General features: G+C 36.2%; 2 protein-coding genes across 6 annotated transcripts in view; both read left to right on the top strand.

Moving 5' to 3' along the window:
* LOC101900653 (polypeptide N-acetylgalactosaminyltransferase 3) overlaps positions 1 to 16,148 on the top strand; it is a 35,120-nt gene extending 18,972 nt beyond the window's left edge. For all 5 annotated transcript variants that reach the window (XM_020035422.2, XM_005179640.4, XM_011292644.3 and 2 more), the window contains 4 exons: positions 11,952 to 12,121; positions 12,194 to 12,645; positions 12,700 to 13,491; positions 15,096 to 16,148. In XM_020035422.2, the coding sequence (XP_019890981.2) occupies positions 11,952 to 12,121; positions 12,194 to 12,645; positions 12,700 to 13,491; positions 15,096 to 15,257 (1,576 nt within the window). In that variant the 3' untranslated portion in view covers positions 15,258 to 16,148. The remainder of the gene's footprint in view (positions 1 to 11,951; positions 12,122 to 12,193; positions 12,646 to 12,699; positions 13,492 to 15,095) is intronic.
* A 160-nt stretch (positions 16,149 to 16,308) lies between these two features.
* On the top strand, positions 16,309 to 21,619 carry LOC131801579 (protein late bloomer-like). The gene is made up of 5 exons (XM_059120380.1): positions 16,309 to 16,467; positions 20,546 to 20,719; positions 20,781 to 20,936; positions 20,998 to 21,189; positions 21,260 to 21,619. The coding sequence occupies exons 1-5, from the start codon at positions 16,408 to 16,410 to the stop codon at positions 21,398 to 21,400; spliced, it is 723 nt and encodes a 240-aa protein (XP_058976363.1). The 5' UTR covers positions 16,309 to 16,407; the 3' UTR covers positions 21,401 to 21,619.
* Positions 21,620 to 22,266: the final 647 nt, after the last annotated feature.

Raw genomic sequence — 22,266 nt, 5'->3', positions numbered from 1 at the left:
GTCGATTCAAGTTATAACGTATTACGTTATGACGTGTGCACTATAGGCACAAAAATGTTGGACATTGCAAAATCGAATGCCGGTTAATGGCATTTGATACATTTTTCATTTTTCATTTTTTATACCCTACACAACAATGTGGTCAGGTTATTATGTCTTTGTGCATTTGTTTGTAACAGGCAAAAGTAAACGCGGTAGACTTATAGTTCCTTTTGATGCTCAGCATAAAATCACATTCTGAGTCGATTTATGCATGTCCGTTCGTCAGTCTGTCCGTCCATGTATTTTTGTAAACAAAGCACAGGTCACATTTATTAACCGATCCAGATGAAACTTTGCACAAGTCATTTGTTTGACAAGGACACACCCTATTGAAATTGGAGATAATCGGTCAAAATTTAGATATAACTCCCATATATATCTTCGTCCGTTTTGCCTTTTATTGTGCACCAAACGTGTAATATCAGCCCGGATAGTATGGAATTTTACATGAAAAGACTGCAACCATCTTTAGACTGCTGTCATTTCCAAGCTACTAGTCCGACGGCTGTTAAAAATATTCCACTGACCGTTCATTATATTGTTTGCAGGCGTACAAAAGCATTTTGGTGAGAATTGTCCAGAAAAATATTTCTTCGTGGTGGATAGTGTGATAGTGTGATTTTTTGTGGAAAACCACAAGTGGCTATCGTTAGAGCAGTCCAGCATTTAAATGTGAATAAATCTTTTGTGTCTCTTACCATCGCTCGTTACCGTGACGTTACCAGTAGCGTAGCCCGACGTCAAGGAAGTGAACGGAAGAAAACAACAACATCAGCAGAATTGGTTCGAAAAGGAAAAAAGCGACTTGATCGAAACCCGCGTCGCAGTGGCCGAAAAATGGCTCGTGAGCCGAACATATCGCAATATTCCATTCGGCAAATACTGAAAAATGAGCTCGGGGTAAAACCATTGAAATTCCAAAAAGTGCAAGAACTTACACCCCAACAAAAAGCTAAAGAGTTGCTTCGCTTGGGCGAAAGTGGTGTACTGCCGAATTTGGTTTTCTCTGAGGAGATAACACTTGTTGTCCAGCAGTTTGTAAACAAACAGCTAAAAATGTGCACCTTTAGTTGGCCACCAGAACTTAAGCGCCGGCCATGGTGATGGTGTGGGCCGCCATAACAGCCGATGGTCGCTTTCCACTCGTATTTATTCACCGTGGCATCAAAAAAATGCCGAATATTATCGCAAAAATATTCTGGAGGCTGTATTAAAGCCTTAGGCACGCAAACATTTGACCGCAGACCTTAGACATTCCAGCCTTACAAAATAAGGTTCCTCGCTTCATTTCCAGCGCACAATTGCCACCAAAATCTCCGGATACCAATCCGTTGGACTATTGTGTCTGGAGTATTTTGGAAAGCAAGGTTGGCACTAAAAAATATCAAAGTGTCGATCACCTCAAGCAATCGCTTTGCCGGGAATGAGCCAAAAAAAAAAAAAAAAGAAGAGCAATTTTCGGTCAGCGTGTGACGGTTTAAAGGCCATAATTCGTGCCAAAGGTGACCAATTCGAACAAATCTAAAGTTATTCTAAAAGTTGATGATATCTCCGACATATTTTGCTTTCATTCAAATAATTTAAAAAAATAAATGTAAAAATTATGGCGCTTGACTTTCTTTCAGTTTTTTATCTTACCCTGTATTGTTCACCCGATTTTTTATATTTTTTATTTGTTATATGAATCCCTATTAAATATGCAAAGGGGCAGTAGAGTATCATAAATTCGGACCGACCGACTTTTAGACTTTCTTTATTGGTTTTGATTTGTCATAAGACATACAAATGTTGGTGTTTTCGGAGATAGCCAAAAGCCAAGTAGAGCCTTTGCAAAAAGTAGATCAATATTTTGTCTGTTTTAAATTAAAGATATTAACTTAAACACCTTTTGAAATCTATGTTTGCTTCCAGCTAATCACTCATAAATTCTCTCATATTTAGCCGGAATCAGTGCGGAAAAAGATTGATGTAGATATTTTTTGTTTTTTGTTTCTATCAAAATCAAGAACTTCATAATTCATCATTTAAAAAGTACAATGTATTACTTAAAAAAAAAATTTGATGAAAATCATAAAAATAAATTAAAGAAATTACCTGTGAATAGCATGTCTGTGTTCAATTTTGTTTTTATTGTCATGTAACCGGTCTGGTCTTGCCTTCAAAGAAAAACAACAACATGGAAATAATTAGTTGTTCCAAAAGTACAATTAAGTCATTTATTTTTGAGGAAATTAAAGTAATTTGAGTACAAATGCGCAAAGTTAAACATTTTATTTGTTAAGTTTTTTTGTTATTATTTTTATATACTCTTGCTTTATGACCGGGAATATCTTTAAGTACTATGGAACGAAAAAAATGTTATTTTTTTTTTGTTCTCAATTTATTTAAAATATGATTTTAGAATCAGTAAATGATGTAGTATTAAAGACAAATAAAAAAGTTCATTTGGGAAAATACAGCATCCAAAAAAAAGTTTCATTGAAGATCCAATTTTTATGCCCTCAGCCATAAGGCTACAGGGGGTAGATATCATTCGATAGGACAAAATACGTCTCACCGAAATAATGGTTTTAAACTCCGGGTATTTTTGGACGAAATCCGTTTCATGACATTTGCTGTCCGTCCTGTGTTAGATCGAGTTTGGAGATGAGCAATATCGGTCCAATCCTTCTGTCACCTAGCTCGTAGAATGAGAAAGGGTTTTCTGATTTTGTTCAGACTTTGCAAATATTTGTATCAGTGTTAGGTTAGGTGCAAAAATGGACAATATCGGCTTGTTCCTTCTAGTACCGTACCCACAAAGGGCTAACATTTAGAATTACCATAACTCTCATAAAATGTAAAATAACAGTACGTTTGTATATATGGATTTGGATTTAAATTGTCATATCTAATACTTTTACTTCAAATAAATCCTCTCAAAGTAGGTTAACCCAACAAAAAGTTCTAACGTAAACATGGCATAAGTGTCCGATGGTTTTTAAATTTGACACATCCCAATTTTTCCCATCAATACAAGATTTTGTGTGAAGATAGGATATAAAGGACCGGTAGTAAACACAACACTTTGAATTACATGTAAGCGTTCGATTCTTTTCAAACTTCACAGCAGATATAATGAAAGATGGGATGGAACCGCCCACTAGAGATTCTCTCTAAACTTTGTATACCTCAATAATTCAACCAAAAAAAAAAAAAAAAAATAATAATAAAAAATAATTCATCGATGTTTTTTAACTTCGCAAAATGCAATATTTCCACCCATATTGGATACATTGTGAATATGGAACTTATCGGTCCAACACTTTGGGTTCCTCCCCACAAAGGGTCAAAGTTTTGAATAATTATAAATCTCACAACACGTGAAACAAATCACAGATTTTCTTCAAAACTCCACGCGGTCCACTCCTTCTGGCATATCCTGCACAAAAGATAAAAAATTTATATACAATTTAGTTGATTGAAATTGGAACATAGTTAATTTTGCACAACCCAATATTTTTATCAGTATAGGATTAATTGTGTTAATGGAATACATCGGTCCACTATTTCTGACACATCACCCACAACAGTTCAACATTTTTCAAAAAATACACATCTATATCTATAAAAGAGGGAAATGTTTGTATGTTTGTTTGCTTGTTTGTAATTTATGGACTTGAAAACCGCTAACAGATTTTCCTGAAAATTTCCATGTATACTGCAACATCGCCTGAAAGTAACATAGGCTATATACTTTTTTGAAATTCCACTTGGAACTGGAGATATAGCATCAGAATCGGAGGTACCTCCCAATATTTAAGATTTTATATGTATATATCTATTGATCGATTCAAGATACAGTCTCCAAATTTGGGATGCCAAATGCCAAATAAATTTGCCAAATTATATTGACATCGGTTCAGATTTGGATATAGCTCCCATATATATTTTCGGCCGATTTCAAGCATTTGATGCACCAAACACGCTATGTAACCCCAATTTCAATGAAATTTGGAATGTGTAGCGAAAATTAAAACGAATATACATTTGTCAAATTATATTGAAATCAGTTCAGATTTGGATATAGCTCCCATATATATTTTCAACAGATTTCGTTGTTTTGATGCACCAAACACGATATGTATGTTCGATTCCAATGAAATTGGGAATGTGTGACGGGATTTTGATAGGAAAATAAATTAGTCAAATTATATTAATATCGGTTCAGATTCAGCTATATCCAAAGCTCTCATACATATTTTCGACCGATTTCATGTATTTGATGTACCAAACACGCTATGTATCTCTAATTTTAATGAAATTTGGAATGTGTAGCGGAAATTAAAACGAATATACATTTGTCAAATTATATTGAAATCACTTCAGATTTGGATATAGCTCCCATATATATTTTTGGCCGATTTCAAGCATTTGATGCGCCAAACACGCTATGTAACCCCAATTTCAATGAAATTTAAAACGTGTGATGGATTTTATCTAAAAAATTGATTTTCCAAATTATATTGAAATCGGTTCAGGTTTGGACATAGCTCCTATATACATTTTCGGCCGGTTTCATGTATTTGGTGCACCAAACACGATATGTATGTCCAATTTTAATGAAATTTTAAATAAGTAACGGAATTGGGAGCAAAAATGAATTTGTCAAATTATATTGAAATCGGTTAAGATTTGGATATATCTCGCATATATATTTTCGACCGATTTCATGTATTTGATGCACCAAACACGCTATGTATCTCTAATTTCAATGAAATTTAGAATGTGTAGCGGAAATTAAAACGAATATACATTTGTCAAATTATATTGAAATCAGTTCAGATTTGGATATAGCTCCCATATATATTTTCAACAGATTTCGTTGATTTGATGCACCAAACACGATATGTATGTTCGATTCCAATGAAATTGGGAATGTGTGACGGGATTTTGATAGGAAAATAAATTAGTCAAATTATATTAAAATCGGTTCAGATTCAGCTATATCCAAAGCTCTCATACATATTTTCGACCGATTTCATGTATTTTATGCACCATACACGATATGTATATTCGATTCCAAAGAAATTTGGAATATGTGACGGGATTTTGATTAGAAAATAAATTAGTCATATTAAATTAAAATCGGTTCAGATTTGGTTATAGCTCCCATACATATTTTCCGCCGATTTCACATATTTGATGCAAAAAACACGATACGTATTTCCGATTCCAATGAAATTCGGCATGAGTGACTAAGTTTGGTACAAAATTAAATTTGACATATTATATTCAAATTCGCTCAGATTTGATTATAGCTCACATATATATTCTCGGCCGATTTCACATGCACCAATCACGATATATATGACCGATTCCAATGAAATTCCGAATGTGTGGCGGGATTTTGTTATAATAATAAATGTGAATTGGAAATTATTTAAGATTTGGATATTGCTCCCGTATATATATTCTCGGCCGATTTCACACATTAGACGCACCAATTTCAATGAAAAATGAAAGGTGGGCGGAATTTGGTGTAAAAGTAAATTTTTTAAAATTATATATAAATCGGATCAGATTGGGGAATGATTTTAATAAGAACCATTGGTCCACACCGCCTTAGGCTAACACTAAAAACAACACAACAATTCATTTGAAAAACGCTTATTACGGGGAAGTATGTTGCTACCTCGAATTCACTAATTGCAATAGAAATGCCATTCAACTTCAAAAGATTGCAGTTTCTTGCACGCTTGGTATTTGCTATGAAATAAATATTGCAATATTTTTTTTTTAATTATACCCTACAATACTATGTGTTGGGGGTATTATAAGTTTAATTGGGCCAGAATTTATGTAACACCTCGAAATATTGGTTTCCCATATAGGAAAGTATATATGGATCTTCCTAGCTCGCCGAGCTGAGTCGATCTAGCTATGTATGTCCGTCCGTCCGTCTGTCCATCTGTCCATGTTAATTTGTAATCACGCTACAGGTCGCAATTATGACCCGATCCTGACGAAATTTTGTACGAAGGTGGGGTTAGGGTCAGAATAGAAGCCTATTTCTTTTGGAGATGATCGCCAAATGTTTAGGGGTTGAAATGGACCAAATACTGAAAAAATGTCGGATTTTGCAGTAGCTATACAGGTCGCAATTATAGACAAATCGACGCGGAATTTCGCATGTAGCTAGAGTTTAGGGCGGGGAAGAAGCCTACCAATTTGGGTGGTCATAGGATAATATTTAGCGCGTAAAATAGACCATATATTTTGTGTTAAAAAAATTCAAAATTTTTCATTAAACCGCGATTATTTTAAATCCCGGCGAAATCACAAAGCCATGACAAGGTTACTTCTGATCTTTACATTGATGTTAACATCCATCAAATGGGATATATATCAAAATATGTGCGATATATATGTCTATCCAAGAAGATATGCTTGAAAGATATCTTATATGTCGAGAACGGCTGAACTGATTTCGACAGTTCTCATTAATTCAAAATGGCCTCTTGGTAGGAAAGAAAAAACTTCTAAAAAATTGCATAAAAATATCTCTCTAAAGATGAAAATATTGATTTTGTAAAATTTTCTCATATTTTTTCAATTTTGTCATATTTTTGGCATATTTTCATTTTGAATTAAACATTTGGTAATATTTCTACAGCTAGCAAAACTAAGTAGTTAGGGTATCAGGATATCATATACAGATCGCATTTATGGCCCGATCCTTATGAAATTTTGCATGGGGATAAGATGAGGTTCAGAATAGAAGCCTACTCTTTTTGAAATGGACAAAAAACTGCAAAATTGTCAGCAAGTCGTAATTATCGCCCGATCCTCACGCGCATTTGAATGGACGTTACCAGACATTGCAAAAGCCAAATAGTTTTGGATGGTCATCCAAAAATATTCAATGTGTGAAATAGTTTGCCAACTTTTGTAGTGACTATTTGGAGAATTCACAAATACAGGAAAGACGCACTTCTGACTAATTCGTTAAGACTGATTTCGTTGAAGAATACAGTCATATGTCTGTATCTCATATAGATGGGTTTTAGTCAAAAACCAATAATAAATGTTAATCTTTTGCCATTTCTGAGAGATTATAGGTCTTTGGGAAATATTGGTTCCAGATCTAGGAAGACCATTTACGTGCAACATCTACCAATGAATTGGAAATGAGCAAATTAGTTTAAGTTGCTATTATTCGAAAATTAGAGAACGAAACCTGATGGTTTTCTTTTATTATTTGTCACAATATCTTGTGGAATTCTTTCGAGTATCTCTCCTACATAACCTGTATCATTTATTATAGTGTTGTAGGGTATTCAACGGTCGGCCCCGCTCGACTGTAGCCTTTGCTTACTTGTTTGAAATTTGTTTTTATTTTAACCAACAAATATTCGTAAATAAAACTTTAAATGCATATAACATCAAAAGGGGTAGCGAAGCGCACCGGGTTCAGCTAGTATCTTATATAAAGTCGAGCAGTATTTATATCAGACATAGGCCAGATGCTAACAAACTGGGACAAAAGTCGTTGTCTATGCTGGCGATGTGGTTCTATTGATCGTTGGGAAATTCCTGCAATCAATTTCAGATCTAATGCAAAAAGCTCTTGTTAAACTACCAAGGAGGGCATGCAGTAATGGGCTAGGCGTAAACCCGTCATCAAATCCATCTCGTCCTAAATTCTCCCTACCAATGAAAGATGGAGTCACGTTTACTTTTTCTTCAGAAGCCAAATATCTCGGTGATATTCTCGACCACCATTTAAACTGGAAGAGGAATACTTAAAAGCGCGCGAAGAGAGGCTTAAACGCACTCTGCTCTTGGAAGATCTCTATATATATTTTTTTCATACATATCTTTAATAATTATCTACTAACACAACCGAGTATTCAAGTGGAATTGTTCAATTTATTCTCTAAAAGCCAAATTCAATAAAATCAAACCGACTTTATAGAATCATACATCTGAAACCACTGTAATCATTTCAATTGATTGATTTCACATCAGGTGGATACCTAATTACATTCACTCACCAAAGGTGTAAAAATGGTTAGTCACGAAAGTTTTAAGCTACTAAAAATCAATTGCAATAGGCTAATCTCAGAAAAAAATACGACAGCAATAATAATTGGTTATAGTCAACACCGTCAATCGGCTTCTATTTTCTACAGTCTTTAGTATCCAGCACCCGTTTGTGTTATGACCCCCATTCGAATACTTGTGTCTGTTTGGATTTGACCAAATTAAGTTTATAACAGCTATTCCCCTTTTTTGGGTGCAAACAAACGAAAAGAGGCCAATCAACTATCAAATGAAGCAACCAAAAAACTATTCGTCGAAGGGCTTATTAGGGGAATTCAAATTATTTTTATTTAAATTCTTTCAAGATCACATCTCGCACATAATTGGTCATAAATGACTCGCCACTCTGTTGTTGTAGGAAATGGCCAAGCTACCCATATATGTTTTTACCAAAACTGATCACTTCTTGCACAATTCCTTCAAAGAAACTGGTTCAAAATGCACCAAACATTAAACAAAGACCAACTAATCAGTCCAAAACCACTTTGTATTTAGTTGTTCGGTTCAAAAATACTGTGTCAATAAATTGTTATTGTTTTTTTCTCTGGGGACATCAACAAGCTGTTGTGGAATATTTATTTATTACAAGTATTAAAAAAAACAAACGATTACCATAACAATATTTGTTTGTGTCTTAAAAATGATGTCTCGAGATTTATAACCGTTGATGCAATGATGTTTTCAATAATTTATTCTGCATTAAACAGCTTAGATGTTAAAAGAATTTTTATTAAATTAAATCAGGTAGAAGAGGATTATTTACTTTATTTACGTATTAAATAAAATTAAATATAAGCCTCAGAGGTGCTGAATGTTATTGCTTCGTATCAGTTTTTATACCCTACACCACACTGTGGTCAGGGTATTATGTCTTTGTCCATTTGTTTGTAACACAGAGAAAGAAGCGAGTTAGACCCATCGTTTCTCTTGATGATCTGCATAGAATCACATGCTGAGTCGATTTATGCATGTCCGTTCGTCTGTCTGTCCATGTATTTTTTTTTTTTTTAAAAAAGTACAGTACGTAAAGATAAAAAAACTGCAACAAAATCAAACGCCATAATTTTTATATTTTTATACCCTACACCACAAGGTGGTCAGGGTATTATGTCTTTGTGCATTTGTTTGTAACAGGCAAAAGGAAACGATATAGACCCATAGTTCCTTTTGGTGATCTGCATAGAATCACTTTCTGAGTTCATTTAAGCATGTCAGTCCGTCCGTCCGTCTGTCCATGTATTCTTGTGAAGAAAATGCAGGTCGCATTTATTATCCGATTGAGATGAAATTTTCCAATCAACATTTGTTTAGCCCAAGGACGAATCCTATTGAAATTGGAGACAATCGGTAAAAATTAAGATATATCTCCCATATATATCTTCGTCCGATTTGCCTTTTATTGTGCACCAAACGTGTAATATCAGCCCGAATAGTATGGAATTTGGCACATACAACCAAATTAGGCCTGAAAATAAGTATGCCAAATTTGATCGAAATCGGCTCAGATATAGCTATAGCTCCCATATATATTGTTCATTCGATTTGTTATTTTTGTCCTCCGCAGCCGTAATATGCACTCTGTAACAACAATATTTGGGGAAATATATCACATGCGGCTCAGAAATACATTTGCTAAATTTTATCGAGATCGGTTCAGATTTGGATAAAGCTCCCATATATAACTTCGTCCGATTTACCTTTTATTGTGCACTAAACGTCTAATATTTGCCCAAATGAGATGGAATTTGGCACATACGACCGAATTGAGTCTAGAATGTAGTATGCCGAATTTGGTGAAGATCGGTTCAGATATAGCTATGGCTCCCATATATATTGTTGATCCGATTTGTTGTATTTGTTACCCACAGCCGTAATATGCACTTCGTAACAACGATATTCAGGGAAATATATCAAATACAGCTCAGAAATATCTCTGCCAAATTTTATCGAGATCGGTTCAGATTTGGATATAGCTCCCATATATATCTTTATCCGATTTCAAATTAATTGTGCACCAAATGGGCAATACAAGTCCGAATTTAAAAGATACAAATGCTTCGGCAATTTAGTCCTTTGAATTTTAAATTATAATTATAATCATAGGGTGTATGACAGAATTCTTCCATAAAAACTTTTAATTGTTATGTGGAGCTCAACTAAATTAGCAAAGTGGTGTAGGGTATCATAAAATCGGCCCCGCCCAACTTTAGGACCTTCTTTACTACTTTTAAGTTTAGATTTGTTCGAATCGGTCGCCATTGGCACGAATTGTGGCCTTCAAACGGCCAACGAAACAGCCACACGCTGCCCGAATGTTGCTCTGCGGTATTTTGGCACATTCCCGGCGCAGCGCTTGCTTGAGGTGATCGACACTTTGGTATTTTTAGTGCCAACCAGACACAATAGTTCAACGGATTGGTATCCGGAGATTTTGGGTGGCGCGTGCTGAATGCGATGGTGCTGAGTCCTGTTGGAATGTCCAAGGTCTGCGGCCAACATGTTTGCGTGCCCAAGGCCTTAATACACCCTCTAGAAAAATTTCGCGATTATATTCGGCATTTATTCTGATGCCACGGTCGATTTATACGAGCGGGGAGCGATCATCGTCTGTTATGGCGGCCCATACCATCACCATGGCCGGCGCTTGAGTTCCAACTGAAGGTGCACATTTTCAGCTGACCTCTTTGGCAAGTAAACTCGATCATTTTGTTTGTTTACAAACTGCTGGATAACGAATGTTTTCTCATCGGAAAAAACCAAGTTGGGCATTTCACCACTTTCGGCCAAGCGAAGCAACTCTTTAGCTCTTTTGAGTCTATTTTCTTTCTGTTGCGGTGTAAGTTCTAGCACTTTATGGAATTTCAATGGCTTTACCCCGAGCTCATTTTTCAATATTTGCGGAATGGAATATTGCGATATGTTCAGCTCACGAGCCATTTTTCGGCCACTGCAACCGGAGTTTCGATTAAATCGCTTCTTTACTTTTCGAACAATTTCTGCTGATATTGCTGTTTTCTTCAGTCCACTTCTTTGACGTCGGGCTACGCTAACGTCGCACGGTAACGAGCGATGGTACGAGACACAAAAGATTTATTAGCATTTAAAGGCTTTAATGATAGCCACTTGTGGTTTTAAAGCCAAATATAAAGTAATCACACTATCACGCTTGAATTCCATCACGATTATCTTTTTTTTCGGGAAAATTTTCACCAAAATACTTTTGTACGCTTGTAAACCATATAATGAGCTGTCACTGGAAAAATTGTAACAGCTGTCGGACGAGTGGCTTAGAAATGACAGCAGTCTAAAGTTGGTTGTAGTTTTTTCATCTCACCCTGTATATGAAAAGTGGTTTAGTGTATCATAAAGTCGGCCCAGTCCGACTTTGGCCTTACTTTACTGGATTCGATTGTTAAAATGTCTCTATAAGTTCGCTTTATTTCCTTCACGATGTCCCCCTTATGATTTCGACCCAAAGCCTTAATTGACATTGTTAAATTTCAGGCTAGACTAGCCGATTTAACGTAGATGTAGATTCAGGAAAACAAAAATTCTTCTCAAATTACTCGGTTTATATTAGAGACAAATATCCCTCAATAAAATGTACCCATTACGAACATAATTGGAAAATATCACTAAGGCATTAAAATACCTAATGTTAGGATGTACCGTAGAAGTGGGATGGAATTTTTTCGGTGCCAAAAAAGAGATTCCCGGCTCTTTCTGTGCTTTAAGTTCCACTGGTATTCAATGTAAACCCAATGAATTAAATAATTCTCGAAAAAACATTTTTAATTATCTTTTATTTTATATCACTTTTTCAGATGCCGTGAAGAAACATATAATATGGACGAGATGCCAACGGCATCAGTAATAATAGTATTCCACAATGAAGCTTGGTCGGTGTTGCTGCGAACAATTACAAGTGTTATTAATCGTACACCGCGAAGAGTTCTGAAGGAAATTATTTTGGTTGATGATGCTAGCGACAGAAGTAAGTTTAGAAATTAAATATTTTTTTAATATCATTTTTTAATATCATCCCTAATTATCCCCGCTTTTCCAGGTTATTTGAAAAAGCAATTGGAAAGTTATGTTAAAGTATTGTCGGTACCGACACGCATTTATCGCATGGCCGAACGTGGTGGTCTTGTACCAGCCCGATTGATGGGTGCCAAACATGCTCGCGGCGATGTCCTCACCTTCCTCGATGCACACTGTGAATGTTCTAGAGGTTGGATAGAGCCGTTGTTGCATCGTATAAAAGAATCCCGAACCACCGTTATTTGTCCCGTTATCGACATTATATCCGATGACAATTTTAGTTATACCAAAACCTTTGAAAATCATTGGGGTGCATTCAATTGGCAGCTGAGTTTTCGTTGGTTTGCCACGGATCGTCCTTCACTGAGGAAACATCCCACCAAGCCCATAATGACACCTGGAATGGCGGGTGGCCTATTTGCCATAGATCGTAAATACTTTTACGAAGTTGGAGCCTACGATGAAGAAATGAAGGTTAGAATGGTTATGAATTGAAAAACTTGATTTTAAAATGGTTTTCTTTTTCAGATTTGGGGTGGTGAAAATGTGGAAATGTCCTTCCGCATATGGCAATGTGGTGGCAGCATTGAAATAAGTCCCTGTTCCCATGTGGGTCATGTATTCCGTAGCAGTACCCCATACACTTTCCCCGGTGGCATGAGCGAAGTTCTAGGACAAAACTTAGCCCGTGCTGCTATGGTCTGGATGGATGAATGGCAATATTTTACTCTGCTTTATACCGATGGTCTTTCCATGGCTACGCGCCAAAAAGTCGATGTCACCAAACGCTTGGCTTTAAGAGAAAAACTCCAGTGTAAACCATTTTCATGGTATTTAAATACCGTATGGCCAGATCATTTCTTCCCCGCTCCGGATCGATTCTTTGGCAAAATCATTTGGCTAGATGGCGAAACTGAATGTGCTCAGGCATTCTCGAAGTACATGAAAAATATCCCCGGTCGCCGGATTTCTCGTGAATGGCCACGGGTATTTGACGAGATTGAAAATAATGCCGAAGAATTTATGTCACTCATCGATTTGGATAGAGATAAGTGTTTGAGGCCGGCTAAAGAAGATGCTCCCCGCCAATCGGCACAGCCGGTAACAGTCGGTGACTGCAATGCACATTCGCAAACAATGGATATTTTTGTAATAACACCAACGGGCAAGATAATGACAAACAATAATGTTTGTTTGACATATAGCGAGCCGAAACAGAGCACAATAAAGATGTTGAAGAATCGTAATGCAACCACATCGAATGTCCAGTTGGCATTGTGTGCACATGATTCGCGTCAATTATGGGATTACGATATGGATGTAAGTATAACGGGCTTTATGGAGGAGGAATATGAGTCTGTTATTTTTATTTGGTTATGATGACAAGAATTGGTCTGTAGTTGTTTTGATGATTTGTATATTTACCATGGATATCTCCAAATGAGGTGTCGGAATTGCGAATCGAATCCATATTTAGAAAAGAATGGTTATTTCAATGTAATAATATTTTAAGTATTATTTGAACTACAAGTCTCCAAAGCATTCAAAGTAACATGTATTCGTCCTGGATAGTACATAACATAAACATTTTTGAGTTTAAATCCCAAGTGATAACGGTAACAAGTGTTGCAGTAACACCATAAATATTGCTATATATTTATATTCAAATTGGATGATGCATTGTCGAGATCATAAGTCGAATGTTCCCCCATAGCTCGTAGTCTTCCCCCTTGATAGAGCAGGATATTGGCATAAATGTGTTCGATCGTTTCACTCTCTTCTTCCTCCTCACACAGCCTGGAGTTATCCCATTTGGGCGTTCTTGATCGGATGATGCTGTGGCCTGTTACTATCCCCATCGTTATCCGTAACCTGGATTTATTCATGGTTCATTGTGTCAACATCTTTTGGCTTTCTCCATGAAGAGTAGTTATAATGCTCTGTTGAAATGACATAATGATAAAATATTATTCACCACGATAAGCCAAGGTAGCGGCGATAAAATGTCTCCTAGCGGTTTTCCTCTTGTTACCGCTTTCATAATGGATACCTCATCAATGGTGGAATTAATGATTCTGCTGCTAAGCATTGCATCAATCCAGCATATTAGTGGTTGTGTCCTTACTCAACTTCAGTTTTAGTATTTAATACATTTTTTTCGATTCCCGGTTTTCCGAATCTTCCAACATATTTAAAGTCCTACTACATGTTCTACTATCCCTTTCTTATTCACCATCTGGAGTGATATGACTAGTAATTACTCCAGGAATGTTAGGAACTATTAGCAATCGCAAGTTGCGTAAGGAGTCCTAGCAAAAACAGTTGTTTTACCAAAATTTCGATACTGAACTAGGCCAAGCAGGTTGAGATCATCGTAGGAGCAACTGTTAGAATGTATTTAAAAAGATTAGTTTAAAGCCAAACTCACAAACACTGTTACTGGATCCTAGAGGTTATTCATATAAACCGTTTTTAATTCTGTTATTAATAGTCATTATGTGACGCAATTGCACAGCATGGATTTTTTATTTATTATCGACAATTAAAAACCAGAACAAAAAATTCAACATAACTAATTTTTGCACATACATTTTAATATTGACAACTAGGCCAAACTAAAACATTGTCTTCAGTACTCTATTATAAACGATATATTATTACTTTTTGTGGAATTCAAAATAATTATTTCTAAACTGTGTTTGGCCGCATCCATGTGTTTTCTATTTTTTTTTTTTTTTTGATTGAATATTTTAAACTGTCTTTTACTTTTCGCGACTGATTTCTTTTCATAGGTCTTTGATATAATATTTATGTTCAGGAGCTTGGTTATAGTACAACAGAACAGCGATGAATATTTGTTTATATCAAAAAATTTGTTTTTAAAATTCAATAATTTTATATTGTTTTTTTTTTTTTTATTCCAGACTCAACATATCACTCACAGAGAAAACAAATTATGCCTAACACTGAAATCTGCTCAGTCAGCACGAACCCACAAATCCGAAAAGGTTGTATTGGCCATCGAATGTGATTTTAAGGACATAACCCAAAAATGGGGTCTTATACCACTGCCATGGAAAATGTAAGAACTTCAATGGGTGAAAACAGAAAATAGAAACTAAACCTTTGTAAATAAGTATAGATGCAAATGAACTTTAGAAACAAATGCAATTAATTATTGTGCAATTAGAGAATATATACTTTTTATATTTTTAAGTAATACCATTATCCCACAACACTTATTCAAATTTTGAAACACCGACGAATACTAAATGTGATATTTTTTAATTTGAATTTTTTACATAAATAGAATGTACTAAACAATGTGAATGATTGATCGAAAATTTAAATCATCTGTCAAAAAAGGCAATTTCATAAAATTAGTGAATAATTTCCACTGTCGTCGTACTTATGTGAATACGAAAAAGTAAAAAATTAAATAAACAAGTAGAAAAAAATAATCAATACAATAACTAATTTTAATAAAAATATCAAAAGTTTTTAACAAACAACATTTTCAATTATTTACAAAAAATATCCTTTTAACAACGATAAATAAATTATCACAATCAATCAATTCTAGTTCCTCTATAACAAACGTGAATCCATCTATTATTTATTGCAATCATTTAATTTTCAAATCTAACACGTGGGCTTAGAAATCTGGACGATTTATTTCCTTCCAGTTCATTTTCTCAGCTTATGTGTTCGGACTACATTCTTATTAGTTAATCAGGAACTTTTCATGAATGTTGTTCAGATTATAAATTTGAAGAAATCGCTTGAAATTGTCTTTTTCCTTAAAAAATGCCCATCTGAAAATTGCTTAGTTTTAATATTAATTCAAACTGTTTTTAGTAAATAGTTTTTTTTATACTATTCGAAACTATGTAATAAAAATTCCTTTTAAGTATAACATCCTAAACTTAAGTTGTATTTTATAATTTAATAAATAAAAAGTCTAATGAACTCAATAACGAATGGTGTGTATGCATTTTGGAATCGTGTTTATTTGCTCTGTAATCATCATAGAGGTCAAGACGTACTTTCTTCTTTCGTTCGTTATCACTTCTTTTACTTTTTGCACTGTTATCTCAAAATCCGCATTGTCACTGCTGCTATGATTGGCTAGTCTGTTCGGTAATTAAGAAAACATGTCGAAACGTTCCTACGGCTGTGGAACACAAGACTTTAGTTATTCTTGTGCCCCAGTCCAAGTATCCAGAGATTTTGAAAATGGGAGCATTTTTTAATACGGTTAAGGGATTTGTTTTTGTATTCAATATAATTTGTGTGGTGAGTTTGTAATATCGTACGAATTTCCAAGCACAAAATACGTCGGGTGCACAAGTATAAATTACATCTAACTTTTGAAACCGTTCACCAGGGCTGAGGAGTTGAGCTACTTTCAGCCGGACTTCAACGTCAGTGCTATATTGATGATTCTGAAACCGTAAACCTAATTTTTTATTCAGTGGACGATGGATTTTCTGGGAGTATTAAGATTTGAGCACACCTCAAGATACACTGGACACCCTACTTTGCTTAAGCCCACTAAACGTACTCGTAGAGAAACAGGCAATTAGGTGTGCACTTAGACTAAACCAATGGCGCAGTCAATTCTTTGGACATTTTGCGATCCTAAGGTGTGAAAGGAATGTGGGAGAGGAAGCCAACACTAGTGATTATATCTCACCACGGTTGTGCTTTGACCCACCTGACATTCACATTCCTGATAGGGACCTGCGGCATAGCTGTCTATACCGACGGTTCAAAGATGGAATGTGGAACGGACGCTGGTGTCTTCTGTGATATTCTTAATGTTCGTGAATCCTACAAGCTTAGAAACGACTGTAGTTTATTCCAGGCGGAAATTCTTGCGGTCAAAAAAGCCATAGACCTGTTGGTCACGAGGAACAACGAGGATAGCAGTCCGGTGACTATACAAGTCTAAGGTTGTTTTGGACTGCAGGAGATTTTTGGAAAATGTCGGATTGTCCATCTAGCTTTGCTGGGTTCCTGGTCATTATAATATTCCAGGCATCGAGACTGCAGACGAATTGGCTAGGCTCCGAATCCACTACTATTGAAGTTGAGAACTCGATCAAACCACCCCTACGCCACTTCCTACAGGTAATTAATAAACACTACTCGGAGATAATTTAACAAAAATGGCTGGACGACGGGATGCAACATCTCCACACTCCCGGAGGAGGGAACAAAGTCGTTGCTGTCATTGTCTAAACCAGACTTAAAACTTGTGGTGGGTATTATCACAGGTCACTGCAAGGAGAGGGTAATGACCTTGAAATGGGGCAGCGATGATATTGACTACTGTAGAAACAGTCAAGACGAAGAGGAAATTGAGAAGATCAAACACAGGTTGGTTGGACAAGTATCACATGATTTGATTCTACCAATTACCCCTTTGTTCTCTAACATTTACCCCTTTGTTCTCTAAACTTACCCATTCAGTTAGCCAGAAGATTTAAGTGGCTAAAGACGACACGGCAAGATCTCTAGCCGTGAATCATCTCATAACTATTTATTAGACCACTAACACCTTACTTTTTTCTACTATTCTTTCATTCTTCCAATTTATTATTAGGATGAACACAATGGGCCAGCAGGTCTCCGAGTGGAGCGGTTGCCAAAAATGCAACCGAGCGTCCCTTAAACTTAACCTAAGATTTGATACAGATTTTAACTGGCAACCGATGTGGTCAACTTGTGATTCAGAGGTTTAAAAAAACGAAGCTTCCACAAATTACTTTTTTCTTTTACATAAAAAGCCAGTTTAGGACTTATGACAGAAATCCTGTTTTGTTTTCGATTCGGGCGCCACGATTATGGTTTGTAAATCATCTGTCTTTCTCATCACCTCGAGGCCTGAATAAACTCTCGACTTAGCTGATCATACTGTGTAGCTGTAATACATACTCAGATATTGTCTATAAGAAGTTTTCTGAGAGGCTTTGATTCAAACTGTCTTAGAGATCTCGTTGGAATAACAGGCGTAAATTCTTTCTAATTTCCTAACGAACTAAGGTTTATTTTTATATTTATATTTATCCGTGAATGTGTAAATTCATGTCGTTATTTACGAATTTGATGATATAAAATCTGTAGTTTTTACGGATTATAACAAAAAGTGGACTTGCATTGAATACTGTTTGGGAGGAATAAAACTACACACTGGGAACCCGGTATAACAATTGGGACCAAACCCTGTGAAATACCGAAAATCAGGAATACAGGGATTTTACCTAAATGTGGACCGATATAACCCATTAAAAACAGCAAATGTCTAAGGAGTACATCAGTACAAATATCAAAAAATTTATTTAGTTGTCTTCAAAGTTGTTACCTCAATTTTGACTTTGACAGATAGACGGACAGAGGGGCGGATATCTGTAAATTGATTTATAAATATTTGCTAATCACGAATATTGGTTGTTTATGAGATCTCCGACGAATATTTTGTCGTGTTGCAGACTGAATGACAAAGTAAATGCCCCCTATTTAACTTTTGAAGGTATAAAAAATAAATCTCATAGAAAGCGAATCCTTCCCATTTTACTTGGTGCGTCCCCTGTCAATTTGTTATTAATAAGAGAAGATTTCTTTTAAAGTTCATAGATAGAGTGGAATAATGATACAGGGACGCCATAAGGAAGACCTAGAGGCTTATACAAAAAATCGTAGACTGGATGTATGTCACAGTTGTCTTACCTGTTCTGATATATGGGTGCCTTGTCTGGTGGCATACGATTTATTTCAGGATACTTATGTCCAAATTAACCACAGAGCAAAGAGCTGCGCTCTCAAGAGCATCCCTCAACCACACTAAATTAACTGCTAAATATAAATAAGTGAAGGTAATAGAGGTAGCGATTACATGTCCTGCGATAACCGAGACGCCTCGGCTGATACTAAACCTCCTCTGAGTGGTCTAGACATTTGCACAAACGGCCCCAATATGGATGAAGGGACCGGTGCTGGAGTAAATAGGGAGGAATCCCTAAGCCAATGATTAAACACTCAATGACAATTGCAGTGTTTTTCAGACAGAACAATCAGAACGCAGCTGAAATGGTAAGAGAAAATTACAATAGCATAACAGGACAAATGCCAATATATGTTGATAGGCTAGATCGAATCATTAAATCGAGAGCTTTGTTAGGTTCCAGGACATATCGACATAGTGGAGAATTAAGCGTCTGAGGTGGTTTCCAGTTGTTTTTGTTGTAGCAGTAGCACACGTGAGTGTTTGCATTCTGCTAATCTGGTTCAAGCTCCAGGTTAAAAAATTCGGCTACTTTAACGGGATGTAGCCAGAGATCTCTTGGCATGAGTTGGGTAGGTTTAGTTGAGCAATTAAAGAGGTGCAGCGTATTGTGCGGGCCTGTATCACACGCCGGGCAGACGTCACGCATATCTTCTTTAATTCGTGCCCAATACGAACGTGTCCATACTGAACGTAATTGCGCCAAAACTACACTGGTTTGTCTAGGCAGCTGGCGTTCTTCAGCTGCAATGGATGGGGGTTGGGCTCCGAGGACGGCATTCATCCTGTAACTGCTGATAGCATCTGCGACTGCATGGGCATGAACGTCACTCAGACCTGCCTGATAGGCTTCTTTATCTAGAGATTCTCTCGTATAGCGTTGGATCTCCTTCTCTAGATCGTGTATGTCTATCCTGTCCCGCCTGGTTGGGGGAGTTGTATCCACCATATGATGGTTGGGATGACTCTCACGGTAACACCCAAGCAAGTACTGCAACGAAAGCATATGATTATGCTGATGAAAGTGAAGGTGGTTTCCAGTAATTTGCTCTGCCGATTGATGAGACTGTTAAACGGCCAATTTTAATTTCGAGAGGAAAAACGAGTTTTCTTTTATCACTTAGTAGGTCTGATCTAAGAATCGTGGTAGGTACTGACTGACCACTACAGTTTTAGATATCTGATCTCGAATGAGACAACAGTGTTTCTGACTAGTGGAGACTATGTGAAGATGAAGATTAGTATGTAATCCAGCAAGAGACCTGGGTAATTTGGCAGGCGAGTGATAGACATAGATACCATCGTCAGTTACATGTTTGCCACGGGCATTACTTGGCCAGACAAACCACCCTGCTGACTGTACCTCTTTCTATAAATCCTTTCTTCACTTTTTCGCTTTTTTTATTCCCAAGAATTTGATTGTTCCTAAATATAATCATATTGAATAATCATACATTGCATCCAAAAAAAAAAAAATAAAAAGAAAATTGGATGTTAGGTGTCACAGTTGTCGGCCAAACCGATTGATACGTTTCAACTTGTTTTACTTATATGTGAGGGCTAAATCAAATAATAATTTTTTTTCAGATAATAGCCGTTGCTAATTTAGTAATCGATGGATTGGGTGTGAAATACTCTGCTCCTGGGAGTGATGGCCATGCTTTTTTCATTCTGGGAATTCTGTTATGTGGTTTGCTAATTATGACCACCGTCATCGGCTGTTACGGAGTGTGTAGTGAAATTTTGGGAGTAAATGTAATTGTATGTTTAAGAAAAGAAAATCATTCATTGCCAAATATCTTAAAATTAGAGTTTTTTGTAGTATTCCGTTTTTATGCTGTCCCTGCTTATTATAGAATATCTTGAGATTCGTTCTTTTCAACCGCACGGCATTTACTTTCATACCTTGCAAAGTTTGGAAACGGCATGGCGTGTTGTTGGAATAAATCCAGAGCCCATGGATGATATACAAAGACGGGTATGAAACAACAGATCATTCGCTTAATTGAATATAGGTACCACAATTTTTATATTTTCAGCTACATTGTTGTGGCCTGTTCAGTGGCCAAGATTACGCCTTTAAACATATGTCCATACCCGACAGTTGCCTAAGTGTTGAAGGCAGTTCCGTGACGACACATCAGATAGGCTGTTTGGATGCTCACTGGAAGTCCCACATTAATATGACGCGACGACAACAATGTTTCTATTGGGCTTTGTTGGCCGCAGAAGTAAACCCGTTAAACTTTACACAAGTTTCGAAATGTTTTATTATTATTTTGAACTACCACTCTCTTTCAGTCATTTACACTGCTGTATTCGATTGTTTTTTGTGTCCTTATACACCGGAGAAGACATCACCGATCCGCGAATAATCTCGACGATGTTCGCGAAGTTATCATTCAACAGAACAATATTGGTTCTCGACAACGTTTGCTGTGATCAAATGATTGTCGTTTGGATTCAATGGCATCATGACCGGTGTCATCATTGATTTAATCTTCTCTTCTAGATCCATTTTCCGCAAACGATGAATTAGTAGATATATGATACCGGCTATAACACCATGCAATATCTGATGGAGAAAAAATGTAAATTTTAGATAAATAAGTGGATACTACTCAATATATTTATGAAAAATATGTATATATAACAAGTTAACTTTTAATATCCTCCACCTTTCTTTTAAGGAACTTGAAAATTTTCCAAAAAATCCGTAGAAAAATACAGCTCAAAGAAAAATCTTTATATGGGGACTATACGATCCATTACGAATTTTAAACACGAAATTTGAAACAAAATTAGCCACACCTCCATGCTGAATTTCGTGAGGATCGGGCCATAGTTGCGACCTGTAGAGCGATTACAAATTAACATGGACAGACGGACATACATAACTAGATCGACTTAGCTCGACGAGATAGAAAGATTCTTCCCAATCAAACTTATAATACCCCATACCCAATAGTGTTGTAGAGTATAAGGAGTGAAGGAAAGGAATTTCAAATTTTCCAAAAAAATATCGACGAAAAATACTGATGAAATTACAAAAGAACGTAATATAGGGAGTTAACGTTATTTTGGAGCATATACGAAGACGTGCACCTGCACAGGGTGAGATAAAAAACTGCAAAAAAGTCAAACACTATAAGCAAAAAATGTCGGAAATAGCATCAAATTTTGGAATAAGTTTAGAGTTATGGCCTTCAAACGGCCAATGAAACGCTGAACGAATGTTGCTCTGCGGTATTTGCGTGCCTAAGGCTTTAATATCCCCTCCAGAATATTTTCGCCATAATATTCGGCAT

The sequence above is a fragment of the Musca domestica genome, unplaced genomic scaffold (assembly GCF_030504385.1).
Source record: "Musca domestica strain aabys unplaced genomic scaffold, Musca_domestica.polishedcontigs.V.1.1 17, whole genome shotgun sequence".
NCBI lineage: Eukaryota > Metazoa > Arthropoda > Insecta > Diptera > Muscidae > Musca > Musca domestica.
The sequence above is the reverse complement of the archived record's forward strand: the minus strand, read 5'-3'. Positions and strand labels throughout refer to the sequence as shown.